Below are 21,327 nucleotides of genomic sequence, written 5' to 3'. Positions count from 1 at the left end.
TTCTTACACTCAACTTTGTAAAACTGAGTGCAGACAAGTTCCATCAACAGAATAAAATATTTTTGATTCAGCATAAGAATTCTACTTTTCTAACCTTGCCCTCTCTCATTTCATAAACAGTCAAAAATGTGCTGTGGATATTGGGTAAGCAAAGCTGCGTAAGATTAGGAAATATTATAAGACAAACAAGTTACTCTAAAAAGAAACCATGTATAGGTTATCCAATCATTAGAAGACAAACAAGTTACTCTAAAAAGAAACCACGTATAGATTCTCCAATCATGTCGTTATTAGCTAATTACTTTCAAACCCAGCTTCATCTATAAGAAGAAACTTTGCTTAGAATAGGGTTTCTACAGAATTCATATAGTATGCAATCATACAAGTGGTAGTACTGCGCTATCATCAGTACAAGCTCTGTACAGTAGTCAGGTACTGTAGTTAGGAATACAAGCTCTGCAACCTGGTCAGTAGCTAAGAATACAAATTCTGTACACTGGTCAGTAGTTCAGAGTACAAACTCTGTACACTAGTCAGTAGTTAGGAGTACAAATTCTGTACACTAGTCAATAGTTAGTAGTATAAGCTCTGTACACTAGTCAGTAGTATAAGCTCTGTATAATGATCGGTAATTAGGAGTACAAACTCTGTACACTAGTCAGTACTAAAAAGTACAAACTCTCTACATTAGTCAGTGGCCACTGCCGTAGCCTGTAATAATAACATCTGTGTTGTATCTGATACTGTAATCGCTGTCTTTGCATATAAGCCAATCTACACAGTTTCAGACCCATGTCTATCCCTGACCCCCTCCTCTTTCTCACTCTCATCAGTTTTTTTAACACAGAGAGCTTATTGCTTAACTTAGTATGAAGTCATGAAAAATGAGAAACTGAGATAAGCCTAGCTCAGCACCCATAAAATGCTAACAAATTTCTTTCATCTCTATTGAGAACAAATGAAATAGGGAGAGCATATCGACTATCAAACCATCGGAGAGACTAGAATCAACCTTGACTGAAGATGATAGTCGAGAATTAGTTGAATAGAATGAGAGAATAGTAAGCATCAATAAATATTTCTTATTTACAATCATGCAGAGAATATCTATTACTCTCAAAACTGAGCGGGAGGCATAACTCCTGCGTGTTTACAGCCATTTGTAGGCATAATATAATTTTAAATCTGACGAGATTCTTACAAATGTAGAAAGTAAGGAGAGGTGAAATAGTAAGTTCAAACCTCTCCCAGCTAGACGTGGATTAAAATAGAACATAAATTAATAGACTCTGATCGAAGTTCAATCATATGTAATAAAAGCTATAAATAGAGCAGGCTAGTACATCAACTGGTGTGATAATGCTCATCTAGGCAACCGCCAAAGCCATATTTTGTAATTTCAATTATGTAAAGTTACACAAAAAACCTGAGGGAAAAAATATAATTGAAATGAAATTAATTAATACAGAAATAAAAATTTTAGCCAATATGAATAAAAATAGCAGTAAAACTTGTGATTTACAGGTTAATTATTAGGTTGACTAGAGACGCATGAGAGAACAACTTCTCATTCTACACACAAACCAAAATATAATTATTCAAAAGAGAAAAATGGCACAAAAGTTTTTGTGTCGACCGCCGCCACCAGAAGCCTTATTACTTCATGCATTTTATGTTGATTGTCTTTCCGCTTGAAGTTGAGGTAAGAAAATCACAACCAAATATTATGTCACGGAGGAATTTTGAATCTTTTAGTTTTAAACTAACTATTGAAATAATGTTAGCACAACATTTCAAGTAGTTAGTATTACACAAAAGGATCCACGCCAGTTACGCAGCTATAGTCCGATGTAGCTGCGTAGCGATCCGTAATAAAATGCATGAAATAACTGCTTACAGGTGGCGCGCGCTAGTCACCTTTGCCGAGCTATGACCTCTTTAAGCGTTTCTGGGTCATCTATATAATTTTCTATATCTTCTAGACCAGCATTATAAGCACCATCGGCTTCGGAACTGTCAGACTGATCATAGTTGCCACCATTGCTACTAGCTAAACCAAAGATGTTGATATATGACGGGCAGTGAAGGTTACAGTTAGGAGTCGTACAGCTGTCATAGAGCTTATATACGCATTGTTCATGCCGCTCATCGGCCAATGAGTTGAGACTGTTGCTTCTCAATGCATTGGCTAGTATCTCATCATCCTCGTCTACGCTGCGCCGCATCCTTTGGAGCCGTCTGTGCCGATTCTTATAAGCTCGCTGCTTCTGCCTTGACTTTAGCTTGCGCTGCTCTAAAAAAGATATTATGAGGCAGCTGGTTAGTAGATCTTAATATTGAGATATGAGAATTCTAAAAGCTTTACACAATAATAATGTGTTGGTTTTTATGATAAATCTATTTCAGGTTTGTCTCCCTCGGTTGGCTCTTTATACGCCGGCGCTTGTAAATGCTGTTGACTGGGTGGTTTTCCTGGTGCTTAAGTAATACTTCCAGAAAGAGTGGAGAGAAAACGATGAATAAATGAGTCGTTTACATACTTCTAATGCAGCAAAAATAGGATATACCGCATATACTATTTTTGTAATATTTAATTAATTTTAATAAGAACAAACAAACAATAAAGTGATGTTAAAGTTTACTAATGTATTATTATATTAAATTACTTGAAATGATGAACAGCGAAATGTTATCAACCTAAATTTTAAGGATAGCCTACATTGTCGAAAAATTTGGTAACGCTGCATCTATAATAGTTTTTGTGGTAAGATTCGTTTCTGTGAGAAATACGTTAAACAAAACTATAAAATCCTTGGAATTGGTAATGAATTGGTAGTTACTCATATGTTACCCGAGTAGACAGTCAGATGGTGACTGCTCACAGGCAAGCATCGTATACAATTATAAATTGCTTCACGAGGAACTGATTCTCGATTACAGCAAAGTTGTCTGTCCTTTAACTCTTTTTGCATAACGTTTAAACTTTGCAAATCAAATGCGCCGTTAAAAGTGCAACTTGTCAATAAACCAGAAAATTTTGATAGCTCCCAAAACACAGCTATCTTGTGTGGTCCTGATTAGACAAAAATCATTCTCTTGGTTTCATTAAAAATGTTTTGTAGGTTTGGCAACATTATTTTTTACATTTAGAAGCTGGTTTCCTTCTTCCCGTTTCCTATTCTTTTTATTGAATAAACCAGACATTCTTTGAGGGTCATAAAAAGGTGGCAATCATTTTCCTAGCTAGGATGATGATGCTTCGGTAATTTGTTTAACATCAACCAAACAATACACAGGCAGGTGACAGCAGGTGATTGGGTGAGACATGGGTAGGCAGTGGCTTGCGGTAGCACTAAGGTAGCACTAACGCATGAGGTTAATGCTGAACGATTCTAATAAAAACCACCAATCAGCAAAACAGCTCATTACTCGATGTGAACGGAAGAAATATAAACAAAATGAGCTTTTCTAGCTAAAGATGAAAGAAAAAAGACCAAAACAAGATCATATTGAGATGAAAATAAACCGAGTAAACATTTGCACTGAATAGTCTGATTACGCAAACGGATTTTGTATAAACATGTCAATGGTCATCTAAGAAACTGAGAGTGGGGACAAAAATGTTGCCATGACAAGCAGGTGTTCTTTAAATTGTGTGCCGCTATTATTGCACTTCTGGGTGTTGGAAGGGCTTCAGGGTTTCAATACCATTTCCTATTGTGATTTTTAAAATTTTTCTTTAGTTTTAGTCACAAAAGGTTTACAAATTCCTATGTAACCTCTCAATATGGCTTACAGCTATATCACATTGATATCTTATGACATCATACATAACTGGTCATAGTAACATCATATGACATCATACATAAGCGCAATGATTGCTCTCTTTAGCCGTCTGTTATAACATTGTCGGTAGCCAAGAGTCACGATTAACCTCACTCAATTTAGTCACATTTGCCAAACTTAAAAAACTTTGACAATAAAAATATAAGTATCCAATTTACACAAATTTGTACTTTTCAAGTTTTAGCTAGCTATCCTAGCTAGCTAGCTTAGTTTTAGCTATCCTAGCTAGCTAGCTTAGTTTTAGCTAGCTATCCTAAACACTTTCTTTGGATTAGACCGCGCCTTGATAGCTCGACCAGTATTTTAAGATTTCCCAGCCTTTACTTTTTTACAATGTAATTATTGGTGCCATGATGTGACATTTATTCATGTTCAATCTGTCTGCCTAAGAGTTGTGCCACCATTGAGCATTCTATCGGACTTGATAGAGAACTTTCTCCCGAGGCGGATATCTAGTGGCTAACCAATCCAACATTGTTTATTTATTTTACAGTAAACTGTTAGTCACAAGTTTGTAGCCAGATCAGGTGTATAGTTGAGAACCTAACAGATCTGAGGCAGACTACCGGGCATTTACAAACCGTACCGTTTCTTGTCAGCGATCTAGTCAGGCTCCTGGTGCATGACTTAACGCATGATTGAGGCTAAGATAGACGATGCTTTAACATATACCAATATATTATATATAAATTCATTGTTTATTTTTATTTATCACTGGATTATATTAAAATCATTTTTATTATACAGTGGTGTGTGAAATAAACTGGACTCCTTCAATGAAGAACTAAATTTTTATTTATAATATTGTTAATCATTGAGAATTTAGTAAATAGCCATTAATAATATATTATATTAATATAATTATTCTAATTATATTCTATATAATATATATTAATATATTATATTAATCTTTATTTTGTCTTGATTTCAAATATGTAAACTAAACAGCAGTGAAAGTATGTTTTTGAATTATTATTTAGGATAGATTCTGAATATTTTTTTAATGTATTGAAGATAACAATCTATATAGATATTATCATACCGCATATATTTTATTTACTTATTTCAAACCGTATACATGTATAAAGTATAACATACCGCACAAGGTCACAACTGAGGGCTCTCTGCACCTAGGTTTGAAGTGCAATACTCAAACCTTATTCATTACGCATTCAAAACAACCTGCAGATAATGTTTTCAGCGTGCAGTTGAAGTTAATTTGTCTTTTTTGAACTCACGCTTGGCAAGTTCTCTTCTCTGACAGTCATTAGGAGAATGACCAATGAATAATTTGTGAAGAGATCTAAAGAGGCATTCATGTGGCAGGTGTACGCACAGCTGCCACATGAATGCCTCATATGAACAACATCTACAGCAAAAAAATTTGAACTACTTCTAGAATATTCTTTAAACTTTTAAATCACACAAATCTATTTAAAACTTTTATTTTTCAAACAATCATTTGTTTAAAATCAATAAACTCTAATAGCTCATGGGCAGAATGAGAAAAACTGATAGCGACAGCAACGCTGCCTTTATGAGTACCAGAACTCACTGTAATAAAGAGTTAACTAATTTACATGTTAGCTGAATGCATGCTAAAGTTGTAAGCGTTGTGTGTTCCTTGGATCCTTTCCTCGCCACTATATGACAGTAGACATAACAAAAGCAATTAATGGATCTAGCAAAATTGATTTTTTGTCATAATTGATAGCTGTTCATTTTATTGAATGCCGAACTCTTCTGCTAAACTCTTCTGGCAGATGTTAGTCCAAGGAGATACTTTTTGGAAAAAATTTAACAAAAATGTTTGTTATGATGAGAATTTTAATTTTCATGTACTAATTGTCATTATTAATTGTCATTATTAATAGTAATTAATAATTAACTATTTGACTACAAAGTAATTGAATTGTTCGTCATAACGAGCAAATACCGCTTTATTATACCAAAGCCAGGCCAAAAGGCAAGCATTAGTTGATATTTATTAATATTCATGCATAGAACATCCTTGGCTTTCCACTGATACCCATAAAACTATAATTTATTTAACAAATTTATAAGAAACTGACTTAATTACGAATAGTGTACATTTTTAAGCAGCCTCATATTATGATCACCGCTGTATAGGTTCTGCTTGGTGAATGCTGCCTGCTGCCGTTCCACACAGGTATTGAAAAGATTATGCTTATCCATAAAACTCAGGGATAAGCGTGTCTCTACAAACCTTCAGTCTTTAATCTAATCTGCAGACTTGTTATTTGTTTATTAGTTCTTTCTGGAGTTTTATGCTTCTTCAGTTCTGACTGGAGTTGCAAATTAAACTCCGAAAATCACATTTTAAAATTAAAATAAATCGTATTGCTGAAGCAACACAAATGGTTTTAAACAATTCACTTTTCCATTTTGACACAACCACAAACTGATTGTGTCAAAATAAACGAGGGAAATATTTTCTGTTCTCTCAGTAGGTGAACAACAAATTGCATATTTACATGTAAAATTAAATCAAGTGGCCTTTTTTTTCATTTGTCTAATTCTGTCGCAAAACTATCCAGCAGAAAATGTTTTACACAAATCACCATTCAATAATATGAGATCAGTTTGTTTTATCTGCTCGTGAGAAAAAGCATTTTCAAAGGAGATATTTTTTCGCTAACTTCAAGCAATAGTAGGCACTGTTACATATATGAAATACTCACTACGAAGGCGTCTTCTCTCGTCCTTGTCTTTATTCTTTGAATGTCGAATCTCATTGGCCTTTTCATTCTCAAAGTCTTCCGACAAGCTCAGCAGTTGAGGCATGTCAAAGCTGCCGCTTGTCCATGGGTAGGGAGATGGAGGCTCCTGACGAGGCCTGTTCGTCATCTCTTGACTCCCTTCCCAACATCTGAGTGCCTCGAACAACGTCACTTCATTTATAGATATGCTGTGCCACTTGCTGCAAAAAGACATGAAACTGGTTCAATATGATATTTGAGATGCAACGGGAATCAATATACAGAAAGTTCACGTTAGGAGAACCCAGCATTGCGGATACGCAAGTTAACTAACATGCAGAATGATGTCCCTTGTTGCTATCGTTGCTATCGTTGCTACATAGTTGATATCAGCTATTGTGTTCAAATTACAGCGTTAGTCGTCTCTATTCAGTCGGTCTTTTTGCAACTATAGACGTCATAATCGCACTTTCGCTTGTTCTGAGCATTTTAAATGGGATCAAGTTTTGTCAATTTTAATCTTGAAATGCCCTGGCAGTCAGATCATCTTAAAAATTAAAAGCAATTGCAAATGATAGAACAATATCGATACTTTCTGATAAAATTTACTAAAATTCTGTGTAAGTTCATCTGTAAATACGATATTTCAGTTACGATGGGAATCACCATATAGAGAAGTTCGTGTTAAAAGAATCCAACGTTCAATGACTGTGGATTCTTTTAATTATAACAAGAAACTTAAAATGATCAACTCAACTTTTATGACAATTTACAAACTGAAATAAAAAATGAGCAAAACAGCAGTAATATTGTTAACAATTCAAGTTTAAAAATGTGTTTTCAGCTAGAAATAGGTCTTTGCATCCTGTTTTGTTCTAAAACATGATTTAATTGACCTGTCAGGTGATGTCAGATTGATGCAAAACGAATACCACCTTAGCTGCGTAGTCAGGTTTAGCAGCAAGAATGTGTCATAAATTATTTCAATGAGATTTCTATTAACGAGCGATTGTTTTTTTAGCTTTTTAGTGACCTACAACCATATCTATATAATCAATATACGATTAGAGTCTCTAGGAGACTGCGAGGTATAATAGCGAGGAGATGCCTAGGATGTCTATAAACCGCTGGGGTGTCATGGCACACCCAATAAACCACTAGATTCCCTTCTCTCAGACTTGACGAGTTCTATAAATAGAGAGACACCTAAAAATAGGCTTTGCTACGCGTGTACAGCTTCACCCAACGCTCTATCAAATATCAAAAGATCTCTGCAAATACTATGCAGTATTTTCAATTGCCAATCACTGCAGAAGACAATAGATCAAGTATTGACTCCAGGCTTCTCCGGCCCTTTCATTTGATGGCTTGCCGCTGCGCGTGACCCTGCACCAATTGGCTACGGTGTGCCCATGCAAAGAGTAACCACCGAAGAGCTGTGGTGGGCGCCCGTCAACAAAGACTGCGAACATAACACACTCTTGTCACGTTCTCCTTGTTTGTTCCCCAAATAGCCTATTCACTTTGATGTCATTGCGTGTGCGGCATAACAACCATTGAAAAAGAGAGCATTTAGCCGCGGTCTCATTACAATAGGTGAATAATACATCTGCCAACTACAATGTGGTATTGAAGGTCAAGGCAAACTAAAAAACCCCACATCAAAGGACAGGAGATGAAAATGTCTGAAGCATCGCATTCCTCCAGGTGAGGTAGTAAGGATATTTGTACTTTGATCCTAAATCACTACCTCTGTATAGAGAGCATTTCTAAATCAAGCCTTGGACCATTTCTCTGCGCACTAAATTGGTAACTTTCATATTCCCTACACGTACTCTTCCGGGTGCTCTGGCTAACATATCAAGAGAATAACTATTTTTGAATATGGTATGCGAAGTCTTAAACTTAGAGTTATCCTCTGCATACCATTTTTGGCGACATGTGACCAACACATTAAGTAGTTGCTTTATCAAAAACCCTGAATGAATCCAACGAAACTATTTTGCTGCACACCGAGCAAGTTTGTTATTAGACAAGCATTCAGGTATCATGGCCTAAAGTTATTAAAATGTTTTTAAAGATTCAGAACCTCGAGTTTGATTAAGAGATTCCACATATTTACTGTCAATAGACGCAACCTGAGTCAATTATTGTCTACCCTTGTTTATCCGGATCAAAACAAAGGCTATCATCATTACCTAAATTTTGTGAAAGGTATGTATTAAAGACCAAATGCTTTACGTACCTTCCTACGGACTCTTTTATGTACCTTCCTATGTAGGCTACCTCCCTACGCACCTCCCTACGTATACTATCTATGCATAGGGAATCAAAAAGCACACTAATCTACTATTCATCTTAAATAAGCGTAAGCAACAAGATTTCTGAAATAAGAAAGAATGAATACCAGGCTATTGTCGAGATTGCAATAGATTTATTATTATTTTTTACAAATTGTTTAGCTCCTACCACAAGTAAGGCACATTTCTTGAAACGATTTTGAATCTTCATTTTGATTCTATGGAATCAAAATGAAGATTTTGATTCCGTAGAAATAATTTTGTATAGTTTTAAGTTTGAAAACTTAAAGCTATACAAAAAAGTATGGTAGTGAATGCTTTGACTTGTTCTAAAAAAAACAACTTTACATGTACTTTGGGTGACTGTAAAAAAACGATTATGATCTTTTTAAAAGTTGGAATGATGGTAAAAAAAAATAAAGATTTGCCTCCTTTGGCAGTCTTTCATTAAATATTTCCGTTTTATAACTGATAACAAATCATCACACAACTTTATGTAAGCCAATATATCTCAGCAACCTATGCATTAGCATTGACCGGTCAACTGAGATTAAAAACTCATTTTATATATGAATTTAGATAAAAATTAATACTACAAAAACATATAACAAAATTACTTATAATAGATATGTACAATATATCAACACAAAAAACTTTTAGTATTTTCACATACTTCTGATATATATAAATATTTACCATTTTATTCATTTCTATATTTAATGCTTAATAACTACATATTTTCTTTAATAATTATTAATACATGAATAGTTTTAAAATCTATCAACTCTAAAATGAAGCAAAACCTGTAAATTGGTGAGTAATATATTTGTTAGATTAAAATTTAAAACTAGTAAATATTGGTTTTTGAGGACTTTGTTTATTTTAATTATGTCAATGCTTGACAAGTCGCTTCACAATTAAATCACTTCGAACGAAAATGGTTATCTTCCCATGATCAATTTTACATCATTATCACCAATCTTGCAACTTACTGATTTCTCTTAAAGCCTTACTTTTCTGATAGTCTTACCTGTTTAATAAGAGCTCATGGTCTAAGCAGGAAGGAGCAAAGACAGCACTGCAACGAACAACATACGGATAGTTATGCAAACAGATTTGTCAAACATTAAATTATTTTATTAATTTAATAATTACGTGATAATATTTATAGTGAGTTTCCAATGCAAGAAGTTTAGATAATAAATATCATGGTTGCTAAAATTATGCGTGTGGGGAGTTATGTTATCTGGGGAGTTATGTTATCTGGAGAGTTATGCTTCTCTGAATCAACTGTAGGCTGCTAATAAAAAAGATGAAACTCGCTTTGACTGAAAGCATTTAGTTATGGATTTGAAAACTGATGGAAGAGTGTCAATACTCATCGTATAACCCTGCATATAAGTCGACTGTAAAACACAAAACTTTTTGACCAAACTAAGAAGTTCGGCTTATACACACGTACGGCGTGTGTATAAGCCGATTATACGATTTATAGGGTTGGCTTATATGCGAATTTTTATAAATTCTCTGATTTCAGGTCTGCTTTTTATATGCGAGGCTTATATGTGGGAACAGACTGTACTTAGAAATGTTCAACAAGCATGAAAGTTACACAAAAGGTAGCTAGTTTTGTTTAATAATAAAACATGAACAGGTCAACAGGGCAATATGCTTTGACAGATTTACTAAGATGCTAAATTTTATGAGAGTTAACATTCGAGAGAAAAAATTCTTCCAGTAAACCAAATTACTTCCCAAAACATGCCAAGAATCATCTTTCTAGTTGTAAGCTTGAGAATAATGACTAGGAAGACTCACGAGACGTTGGAGAGGGTGTGATTCATGAGACGAGCTAGCTCCCTCATGTAGGTGGCACTTTGAGTATTCCGCTTGGCGTGTGTGTCCTGCTGGGCCTGTTGGTAGCCACTAAAGCCTCCCATGGATGCCACCACCTGAGCCTCATCATATAGGTAGGTTATTACGAAGAGTGGACCTAAATAGAGATGCAACTATTTTCAAAACAGCTGAAACTTGTGAAAGAGTAATGAGACACAAAATCCAAAGTATAACATCTACTAATTCTTTTCTTGTTTTAGAAAGGGAGACAGATATAAACAGGTGTCTCGCTATTGGCTACTCACTCTTTATATAAGGGTACACTCGGTAACCGAAGAAGCACCGCCAAGGTTCAGCCGGGTATGCACGCCGACACCGTTTGGGAACTTCTGGCTTCCATAGTCTACAGCCAAAATATAATCATGACCGAGTCTTGAACAACAGTATTTCTGATCTTTTTAAAAAAGTGGCAAACTTCAAACCCTATTTGCAGCAGACTATCGACTCTCCTTACAAACCATTTTTAACTGAACACTCTTATTGCATATTACATCTAAGATGACGAAAATGAAAAAATAGAAAAACACTGGATTAATAATGAAACAATGAAAAACAACAGAAAATTCTATAGTCGTATCATAAGGCTGGTCAACATATATCTTGCGAAATACGAAAGTGAAAGACTTATCCAGGAATGGATGTGTTGCACCTATTTGAACACCTACACACACTAAGCGTTTATATCACTAAATACTTTGAAGCTTTCTTATTGCCTGGTAGCGCCAAAAGATTACTAGGACCATAGAAAATATATTAAAGAGCTTGCAAATATGACATAGGCGGACCAATCTTAGCCTCATACCGGAATCCCTTTTTGACAGCTTCAGCAGGTGGACAGTTGAGAGTGCTGGTGCACTCTGTGTTATGTAGCTGCTCTGGGTCAATGAACCAGCCCGAGTCAACGATTCCATATACATCAAGACCAGGGGCGTCTCTTGCAAGAGTATCAGCCACCCTGTCTATGTTTAGTAGGACTCCTGTAGCTCCAGCGCTGGAAAGTTGTAAAGTTATATAACTTGCCAAACATTCATCATCATACATAATAGTTGGCTTAAACAAATTAAGGGTTGTCCTATCCTACACCTCATAATCTTTAAAACAATTAACTTTGGTGGCCTTATTGAAAATACTCATGATGTGAAAACTTTTTTTATTAGTTAACTACGGGGTTTTGAAACAATAATATCTTTTTAATATGAAATTATGTTTTTTATTTTAAATGACAAAAGCATGAGAAATAGAGCTTCATGTTAGAGGAAATAGAAATAGAAAGTAAATGTATTGTGTTGTTAGTAGATATATAAGTAGTTGAGAGAAAGCGTAAGGCAATGAACAGATTGATTGCTCAGGTGTGTGTGTGTGTGCGTGTGAGAGATGGCCACTAGCAAACATCTGGCTTCAAGGGTATATAGTGGCAAACATAACACCTCTTTGAACTATGATGTGCCTCCATTGATGTTAGGCGTGAAGGGTATGCGATAAAAGATGCTAGAGTATCAATCGAAGAAGTACGAAAATATGCACTCAGAGGCAACACATCTTCTCTCCTCGCCGCGTCATAACATATACAAAACAGTGAGCTTTGAAATAGGAGGGGAGAGGAAAGAGCTGATAGATGATACTGAGCAATGGAGACACGTCTCTAATTGTTGAAGATTGCATTCAACAGAATGTTCATCAGATAAGACTAATGCAGCCAAGATAATTTGAGCATTATTTTACTTTTAAAAGTCTAAACTAGTTGAAGCAGTCATTGAGTGCTTTCGCATACACGCTGCCCAGAAAAACAACATTTACTGGCGCGGGCTAGTTGTAATTATGAGCCAATCATAACATCTCCAGACACAAAAAGAAGAGTGCTAATAGAGGTGTGATAGCATCATACTCTGATGATTCACATCAGGGTATGATGTGAATACCCTGGCTAAAAGACTCTCAGGCTAAAAGCCTCAAGATTATCGATTTGGACAAAAAGATGTCATTGAGATATCTATTTAACTTCAGAGCTCATAAAAACAAATGCTAGGAATGTAGGCATACAATTTGAACATAAAACGGACATGTCTTTTTACCTGCTGCCCGCGAAAAACAGCTTTTCTCCTTGTTGCAAATCATGATTATACAAATCCTTGACCACTTCTTCTACAATGTTGGCTCCCATAAAATACATCCCGTCTACAATAAAGATAGTTAGAGGAATCTCAACATTGGTATCTATAGGTCACAAAAGAGTTGAGAGAAAAGAAGCGGTCTGTGTGGTATTATACGTTTCTTTTCAGATTTTTGGTATTTCCTAGGCGTAGGGATGCACAGCTCAGGTTCATCTGAAGAATTTCAATTCAAATTGGTTACCTCTTAACAGAACTCCAGTAATTTTGGCTTGATTTGGGTACACAATGGATGCTTGGGGTCTACTGATAGTGAATAAGTGCATGTGCGGTGATGCAACACTAAAAGATGAGGCGTGAAACCTTGATAAATATTTCGATATTTTAGGGTATAATATAATAAATCTTTAATAATACTATAAATAAATTTATAACATAATAATTGAACGTTTATAACAAACACGTACCGTAACAAGTAAATCACCTTCCAAGTCATGGCGGGCATATAGAGGATAACTCCAAGTTTGTGGCTATGCATAGAAATACTTATCTCTTCTCACAATAAATATTTTATCAATATTTTATCATACACCTGTAAGTATGTGTAGGGAATCCTAAAGCGTCTTTGGTTGTATTATACGATTAGCCATTGACCACAGGAACTAGCAAGTGACAGACCTAAAGGTGAATGGCATTAAGCTAGCGATCTGTACTGAAACAGTAGAGCAGTTGTGTGGCTTCACGCATGAGGCAAGCTATGCACCAACCTCTGTGGCTCGTCAAAAAGCCTTTTTCTATGATGAATGAAAGACTCGATCAACTCTAGGCAGGAGGATCAAAGGAACCGGAATGTTAGAGATAGTTGTAATTAGTGGAATACACCAGTATAAAACAAGCCACTACAATAGCATCTCTATACATTACTCAGTGCAAAACCACCATCTCCCATCTACCTCCCCGAAAGCTCTCTTCCACCGACCACCTGCCGTGCTCATTAGCATAATGTAACAAAAACAAAGTGGCTTGCTGGCTGTTATGTAATCGTAGAGACAATTCATTAGGTAAAGGAAAAAAATTGAGGCAGAATGCAGATAAGGAGCAGGATTGGTTATGCTTCCATCAAAATTAGTATAAGATCAAAAGCCTGGTTTCCATAGAGGTCGCAAGCACAGGTGATAGGCTCGTCAAACTACCACCCTAACCTGAAGTGCTGTCAGAAGTCTGCGCAAAAGTCAAGCACTATCCAACTTTTACAAGAAGCCTCAAACAGAACTTTCCCACAATGCATTGTGCAGGTAAATGTATTTAACATTCTATAAAATAACATATTTACTAACATACATGCAGTAGAGATGATTTTAATATAGGAACTTAACAACAGATGGCACAATATTGGTTAACATCCAATAAGAGAAAAAGAGAAAAACCAATGAAGACGTAAAGCCTACTTTTAGTATTGTTTCCGGCAAAGGCGTCTGAGGAACAATAAGGCACGTAGACAACGTTGGCAGAATACAGAAAAGGATTTTCCTCTGGGTTCCAAGAAAGGATTCCACTGCCTGCAATGTATAAATAGCTATACCAAATGGCTGGAATACGCTCATATGAAGTTTGAAGGGTATGGAAAGTCATCAATGATGAAGTACCTAGAAATATTATTTAACATTCCTACCTTCTTTGGTGAGAGGCCAATACGTCGAGCTTGTCATATTTGGTGTGTTGTCTGATCTCGATCTGCAGGATCTCTTATCAAAGCAGTAATGGCCGCCATCCAAAAACAGGAGCCAACGCTTACTGCCAGACTTTTTCCTGATGTAGTAACTGCAACAAGTATATTATCTAAGACAGCACTTTCTTAAGACGATGACAGCGGTTGGAAACGAAGTAAAGCATGCTATGTAAGCAATAACAAGTGAGTGGAGTAAAGTGGGTATCTGCTAAATGTATTCAACACAACCGACAAGCCGATGAACGCATTCATTGGCTTAAAGCCAGCACTTTGCGTAGTCTGCCGTGTGTCCCGAAGAGCATCCTGTCAGCGGGTAGTAGCGGGTGAAGTGAGAAGTGGTTAGGTATAGGAAAAGAAGTGAGAGGACAGTGCAGTCCTGTGAATCAATGAGCTTGATGAGCCAGGGAGTCTTTTCTCATAGCTGACAATAGAGTCATCACTCTCGTACCAATCAAGCCAGACGGAAGTAGGTGTTGACTCAACTGAAAGCCGATGCATTAGCACCCAGTGGTCATCGAAAGAGAGAAGAGGCCTTCCTCTCAGTTCTGATGAGTTTGTAAAGGCAAGAGCAAAGGGATGAGTATGAGTGGAGTGTGGCCAATAGAGTATTCTCAGCCTGGATGCGTGAGAGCGATAGAAGACCTGAAGGGCCCTTAGCTCTCTCAAGCACTTTCAAGCCCGCAACCAATACCATTCAGCTACAATGATTGGGAGCTTATAGGACAGGAAACAGATGTTTTGAGTACAAAGTTGCTTGTCCTATTACTACTTTGTTTTGAAGTTCTACTAACAATAATATTAATAATAGTAATAATAATGCTACCATAGTCTATTATTATGAAATCTTTTATAAAAAAGGTATTATCCTTACTTAGTAGGTGGGAGTAAGGGTGTATGGCTGGTGTGTTTTACCAATATATTTAGCCTTGACGGATTTAGATTAGGTATAACAACCTCCAGCAGGTTCTGTTTACCTTCATCAAACGTTCGAAGGGTAATGCCTCGCTAATCTGCCTTGTACGAAACATCAAAGAATTATTTATCTTAACTCACGAAATATGTGATACTGTTGTATGAATAGGTCATAAGCCATAGAAGCTACGCATATCTTAAGAGTTATCCAATTGTAGTGACTGTGCCTCACCTTCCACACTCGCAACTTCTATGGGGCTGACAAATTATTCATACAACATGATAAAAAATGTTTTAATGCAAGAGATCCCATGTGGTTTACACTTTTTATCTAGTGTATTTATCCGGGCAACTTTGGCTAGACATGTTTTAACGCGAAGGGGATCGACTGTTATCTGTTAAGGATTACAATACCGGGGTATTTATTTTACTCTCTGCCTTGGTGAGATTCAATTAAACTCGATCCGTGATGCGATAATCTTATTTATCCAATGGCATGTCTGGGAGTTTAACAATTGTACTGAATATTTCACAAGACAACTTTGATTAAACCATCTAGGTTAAAGGAACACTAAATATCCTGAACTAGTGTTTCTTTCATACATCATCTGCTCATCAATTGATAAATGAAGACCTTTTACTTGCCCTTCAGCTATAAAAGCGATGCCAAGCCTGCCGACACAGGATGTATACCGAAAGGTATATAAAACTTGCCAGATAGTGTTGTTGACCAAAAGGTTAATCAAACTTGCCTACAAGCGATGTGATGTCGACCCAAAGGTATATAAAACTTGCCTCAAAAATTGAAGTTGACCGAAAGGTTCATCCAGCGTGCTAACACGCGATGTCAACCGATAGGTGTATAGCAATTGCCTACATGAGAAGTTGACCAAAAGCTATAGCAAATTTGCCAGCACGTGATGTTGACCAATAAATATATGAAATTTGCTGACACAAAAATTTGACCAGAAAGATATAGGCTATCAAACTTGCCAACAAACAAGGCCACCAAATATCCATAAAAAATTGAATTGATGAGCAATGAAGATAACACGGGTTGTGAGATATATAATGTAAGACCTTATTGAGCAGAACAAAAGTGTCTATCAACAAACTGGATAGGAATGAGAGAAAGAGAATAATAAGAAGCCAAGGTAACCCTATGTCGTTTGTCACGGAATAACATGAAAGCCTGCTAACAGCTCGCATTTATAATCTCTGGAGGCTGGTAGAGGCCAGACTTGCGAAGATGAGAGAAAGTAGGCGTGACGGCGAGGTGTTTTATTAGAGGTGGAGACAGGGCTGGTGTGATGCTGCCGCAGTATACTCAACAGCCTCCATTATCTCTTTCTAACAGGTAATTAATTGAGCAATTATGGCAACTTCAAAGGCAGCAGCTTCCTAAGCAACTCTTACCCGGATTGTATAAGACTTGGCAGCGGACATTAGGCATGAAGATATAGCAGCGTATAAGATATGGCAGCGTATATGATATAGCAGCGTATATGATGTGGCAGCGTATATGATATAGCAGCGTATATGATATGACAGCGTATATGATATGACAGCGTATATGATATAGCAGGAAGCATGAAAACAGCTTTTTAAACCGTGCAATGACGCAGAAATCATTGATATGTTGAGAAGGAATTATGACCAATGGAAGAGAGCTTCATGAGATTTAACTGCCAACTATGTTGTGTTTTGGCTGGTGTGCTAATGTTGAACTTCCATATTTGTGAGCTATTCCTTTGGAAAAATTGATAATAATTACTGATCTAGCTCTTGAAGGCTAGTCATTTCCTACCCAGGCATATTTTGTAATAGTTGTGGTATTATTGGAGGTCAGGGTGAAGGAAACGCATTAGTTGGTGTTGTGTTGTTAACAAACAAGATGAGAAGAAATGATTGAGTGCGAGACAAGTCCTTGTTAGTTCATTTACATCATATATAAACAACAACAAAAAATGCCTTAATGTAAAACAAGAACACTCAAAGAAAATAACTTGTTCTGGCAGAAACCCAGGCTGACAACTAAAAAATTAGCCATGACTTTCAAGTCTTCGAAAACCGCTCAATCGGTTAGACAAATGAGTAGCGTAGCCGTGTGACCACAGCTCATCCAAAATCGCCACAGTCCTATTGTTCTCTCACAATCAGGCGCATGGCCTTTGGCTCACAAACGAGTCCTCAAGCCCACCAGCCGCCTTCGTAATCGCATTCCTCTCAGCTGCTAAAAGGCCAAACACAGAAACTGCGTGCTGGAAGCCTGTGACCACAGGAAGCAGTGGACTGAGACCAGGTGAGGCTTTGCTTAGATAACGCTGTAACTATCTTTGTCAATGGATATCAAAGGAAGCCTCATACCAAAAACAAATGCTTATCTCTGCCAGATAAGAGCAAACAATGGCATCCTCTGTGTGAGAAATGACTGACTGAACCTTGTCAAATGTTCAACGCCACATGACGTAGTGTAATGTCACGAATACGCATGTGTCAAGTATTTCAGGCAAATGAATTCGACAAAAATAAATGCATTGGATGTTGGGTGACATTTTAAATGCCAATAGATAACCTTTGCATCTCAGCGTTAGAATCCTAGCACACAATCACTTGTAGAGAGGTGTCAATATAATACATACCCCGCTGTTGTTCCATCCATGCATTTAGCATTGCTATCACCTGGCAGCATTACTCGTTGGAGTTCTGTTATACCTCGAACATCTACTCCACATTTATTTAACGCCAACGCTAGACGACTGATCGTTGACAAAAGCACATCCGTATTACCAATTGACGCAATTTTTTCCACATTCAGTTCAATTTCCTCGACACCGCTCTCGATACTCCCTTCGCTACACAATACACTTGCGAGCATAGCAAACAGTAGCATTTGCTGAAAGTGTCCTTCCATCATATTGTATGTACACCTCGGGTTCTACAAAAGATAACGCTGAATGAGGACTTATAATTGTCAATACCCTATTAATAACCAGAAGGTTTCTGCGTAATAATCTAGTCAGTCGATTTATTACAAGAGAGGTGAACAGTTATTAATCCTCACTTGTCATTTGTCACCAGTCTCACCTCCAGTTATATCCGAACCTCGCTATTATTCGTCCCCTTCAATAATTATTATAGCTTATTTATTCTAAAAGGATATTGACAGAGAGGTTGTTCCTTTCTCATAGTACGGCGTGTCCCCAAATCGCTGTTTGTGATGTTGTTTCCTCGCTAAGATATATTAAAACTTCGAAACATTCCATTACTTTGCATTTATATCAATCCCGCTGAAATGATATATGTAAGTTCGGTTTACAAAGAATTGTATCACATCATTATGCTAATTTAAATATTAAACCAGAAATCTGGTCTAAGATATGTTACCTCATTAAACAAAGCAGTTAAAATTCTTTGCATTCTGGTATGCTATAAGCGACTAGAGCTAATCTGTTAAACACCCAATTATTGAATAACGGCGCAGTCTTTAATTTGATAGAGTACGACAATGTTTCACATTTGTGAATATAATTAAAAACCTCTACTTTTAGCCTGAGAGAACAAGTTTAATCTAAAAAGCTTCAAACCATAGATTATTACAACAGATAATTTTCTAGCTCGCTGAAAGAAAACTCAGGTGAGCATATTGCTAAAGGACTGCATATCAACTGATGAAGCTCAAGTGAATATTTAAGTAAAAAGTGAACTTTTACAATAGTGAGAAAATGCGGTGAGTGAGATAATAAAGGAATGGCATCGTTTATTCATGAAAGAGCTGCCAATAGTCTAAAGCATCTGACGTGTGAACATTGAACAGTAGGACAGAGTTCGATTTCCAGAAAAACCTATGGCGGTGTAGGGAAGGGCACGCTACCTCAAACTACTCTCTCAATCAAATAAATTTTTTCCTGAATTCTGACAGGCATCTAGAGTTCATTAAGAAAACTCAGTGAACTACGGTATAAAAAGAATTTAAAAATTCAACGCTAAATGATTCTGTTTGTTTAGATTATTGGGTCTCCAACTTACACAAGTAATAAACTACTATGAAAACTAGAAGCTTACACGCTAAAGATTTTAGTCAAGGAGGAGTTGGCCTGCTGAGAATGGTGCAAGCAGAAATAATCTAAGTTTTGGTTGGTAAAATTGTAGTTAACCCTCTAGAATCACAAGCAAGTATTGCTGAACCAATATTTTGCAAATACATGTTTTTCAAAAATGTCTTTTTTAGGAACAACAATAAACAGTTTATAGCTATTTATTAGTCTTTTGGCAATGATTCAGACTTCACCATTTAAACCATGAAAGAGCTCATGAACCACAAAACAATAATTTACTTTTAAACTGGGTGGGAGAAGTATTACACTTCTAACCATAATACAGCAAACCTGGTAAACAAATCTATCACCATAGAAATATTCCAACCCTAATAAGTAATGATAGTGAATAACAAAACTGGAATGCAACAATAAATCTTGCAGAGAGCATTTGTGCGCAAATTAATGTAAAGTTCTTACCAATGGGGCAGCGAATATATCTAGCAAGAATTCTGTTGCTCTCAGCGCATATCCTTGCATGGAGATACGAAATAAAGCTATATGGAGAGTGTATATGCAAATGGCAAACGTCCAACTGGTTCCTAGAAATCCTAAGTGTGTGATTTGCAGTACATTTCCACAGCGGTGCGTGTTAAACAATGAGCTGAGATGAGGCTCTCTATTAAAATGCTATAGGCGCAGGGGGCTGAACCCTTCGGGGAAGCTGATTGGCTCGCTCGAGATCAAAGGAATAGAATTCTTGTGATAATACCGCTGCGGTGAGGAGGCTAAGTGCCAAGCTGGTAGTCAACACGTGTGAGCCCCCAACTCTCACTTCGACACTGTGGCGATATCACAGTCTAAATAACTAATTTGAGTTAATCCTGAATAAAAGCAATGCAAATCGATGGCGTACTCGGGTATCTGTAAACAAGGGAAGCACTTAGACCGAGTTCATAAGTCCGTACAACACCAGAGTTCATGCTAGATTTTGCAACAACAAAAATGTAACAAGAGTAGAAGGCGAGATCATAACAGGAGTAACGTTGCAAGATATTAAAAATGCTAGGCTATGATAAACTCCTATAACGTATCGAGCCGTATGTACTGGGAGTTGTCTCTCTAATGAATGCCAGTGAGTTATCGAAGCTATGTAATCATTTCATGAGCAATTCATCAACTTGAAATATGACTTTAAATGTATGAATATCTAACAGATGCACATAGTATACTTAAAATAAATGATTGTTACAAAAAATTTAATTGTAGTGGAAAGATAGTCAACTACAGTAGAGAATAGAAAGAACTCAAATATAATTGAGCAAGTTATTTTTTGCAGGTTAGACTGTGTACCTAAGCTTTACAAACTTAACAAATTTCAGCAAAAAAGAAACAAATATGTTATAATAAATACATTAAAATAAATACGTCATAATAAGAGGAACAGAAATGAACAATATAAAATGATTTGGCTTAAAAATGTAACGCTTATGATATTAGGTATAATCGGATTTTTAAAAAAAATATAAAAAGCTCGTGTAAATCTGTAAACTATAACAAAAGGGATTTAGGTCAATCTTTTAGCTGCTCCATAGTACTTTGGCACTGCAAATGTTGCACAATCATGCAACGTGATATCACGGTCAAACATGTATGATTTACTCAAAGGCACTGCGTGAAGAATGGAGCTATGGCTAAGCGATTACCAATGATCAGATTAATGGGTGGAGTGGGTGGATGAGAGAATAGAAGTTGAGGGGTATGTGGGTAGGGGCAGTT

At 36.5% G+C, this 21,327-nt stretch overlaps 1 protein-coding gene across 2 annotated transcripts; it reads right to left on the bottom strand.

The window, feature by feature from the left end:
* Positions 1–1,062: 1,062 nt before the first annotated feature.
* On the bottom strand, positions 1,063–20,181 carry LOC137408859 (palmitoleoyl-protein carboxylesterase NOTUM-like). Of its 2 annotated transcripts, none has more exons than XM_068095441.1 (11): positions 20,029–20,181; positions 18,154–18,449; positions 14,543–14,691; positions 14,319–14,429; positions 12,835–12,937; positions 11,565–11,753; positions 11,008–11,105; positions 10,685–10,859; positions 9,897–9,944; positions 6,549–6,787; positions 1,063–2,293 (listed from the first exon to the last, which is right to left on the bottom strand). In XM_068095441.1, the coding sequence occupies exons 1-11, from the start codon at positions 20,086–20,088 to the stop codon at positions 1,914–1,916; spliced, it is 1,848 nt and encodes a 615-aa protein (XP_067951542.1). In that variant the 5' UTR covers positions 20,089–20,181; the 3' UTR covers positions 1,063–1,913. The 2 variants fall into 2 exon arrangements, with proteins under 2 accessions (XP_067951542.1, XP_067951543.1); XM_068095442.1 differs by having other exon boundaries at positions 6,558–6,787.
* Between the last annotated feature and the right edge of the window lie 1,146 nt (positions 20,182–21,327).

Source organism: Watersipora subatra, chromosome 11 (genome assembly GCF_963576615.1).
Source record: "Watersipora subatra chromosome 11, tzWatSuba1.1, whole genome shotgun sequence".
Classification (NCBI taxonomy): Eukaryota; Metazoa; Bryozoa; class Gymnolaemata; order Cheilostomatida; family Watersiporidae; genus Watersipora; species Watersipora subatra.
Note: the sequence above shows the minus strand (reverse complement) of the source record. Positions and strands in the feature narration are given on the sequence as shown.

What these genes read in the sequence shown, in the direction of transcription:
- LOC137408859 (XM_068095441.1), bottom strand. Translation starts at nt 20,088, where the DNA reads ATGCAAGGATATGCGCTGAGAGCAACAGAATTCTTGCTAGATATATTC. An exon ending in TTGGCCTCTCACCAAAGAAG is followed by an intron (nt 14,430 to 14,542) that starts GTAGGAATGTTA and finishes TATACATTGCAG; the next exon opens with GCAGTGGAATCCTTTCTTGG. An exon ending in CATGAGCTCTTATTAAACAG is followed by an intron (nt 6,788 to 9,896) that starts GTAAGACTATCA and finishes GTCTTTTTGCAG; the next exon opens with CAAGTGGCACAGCATATCTA.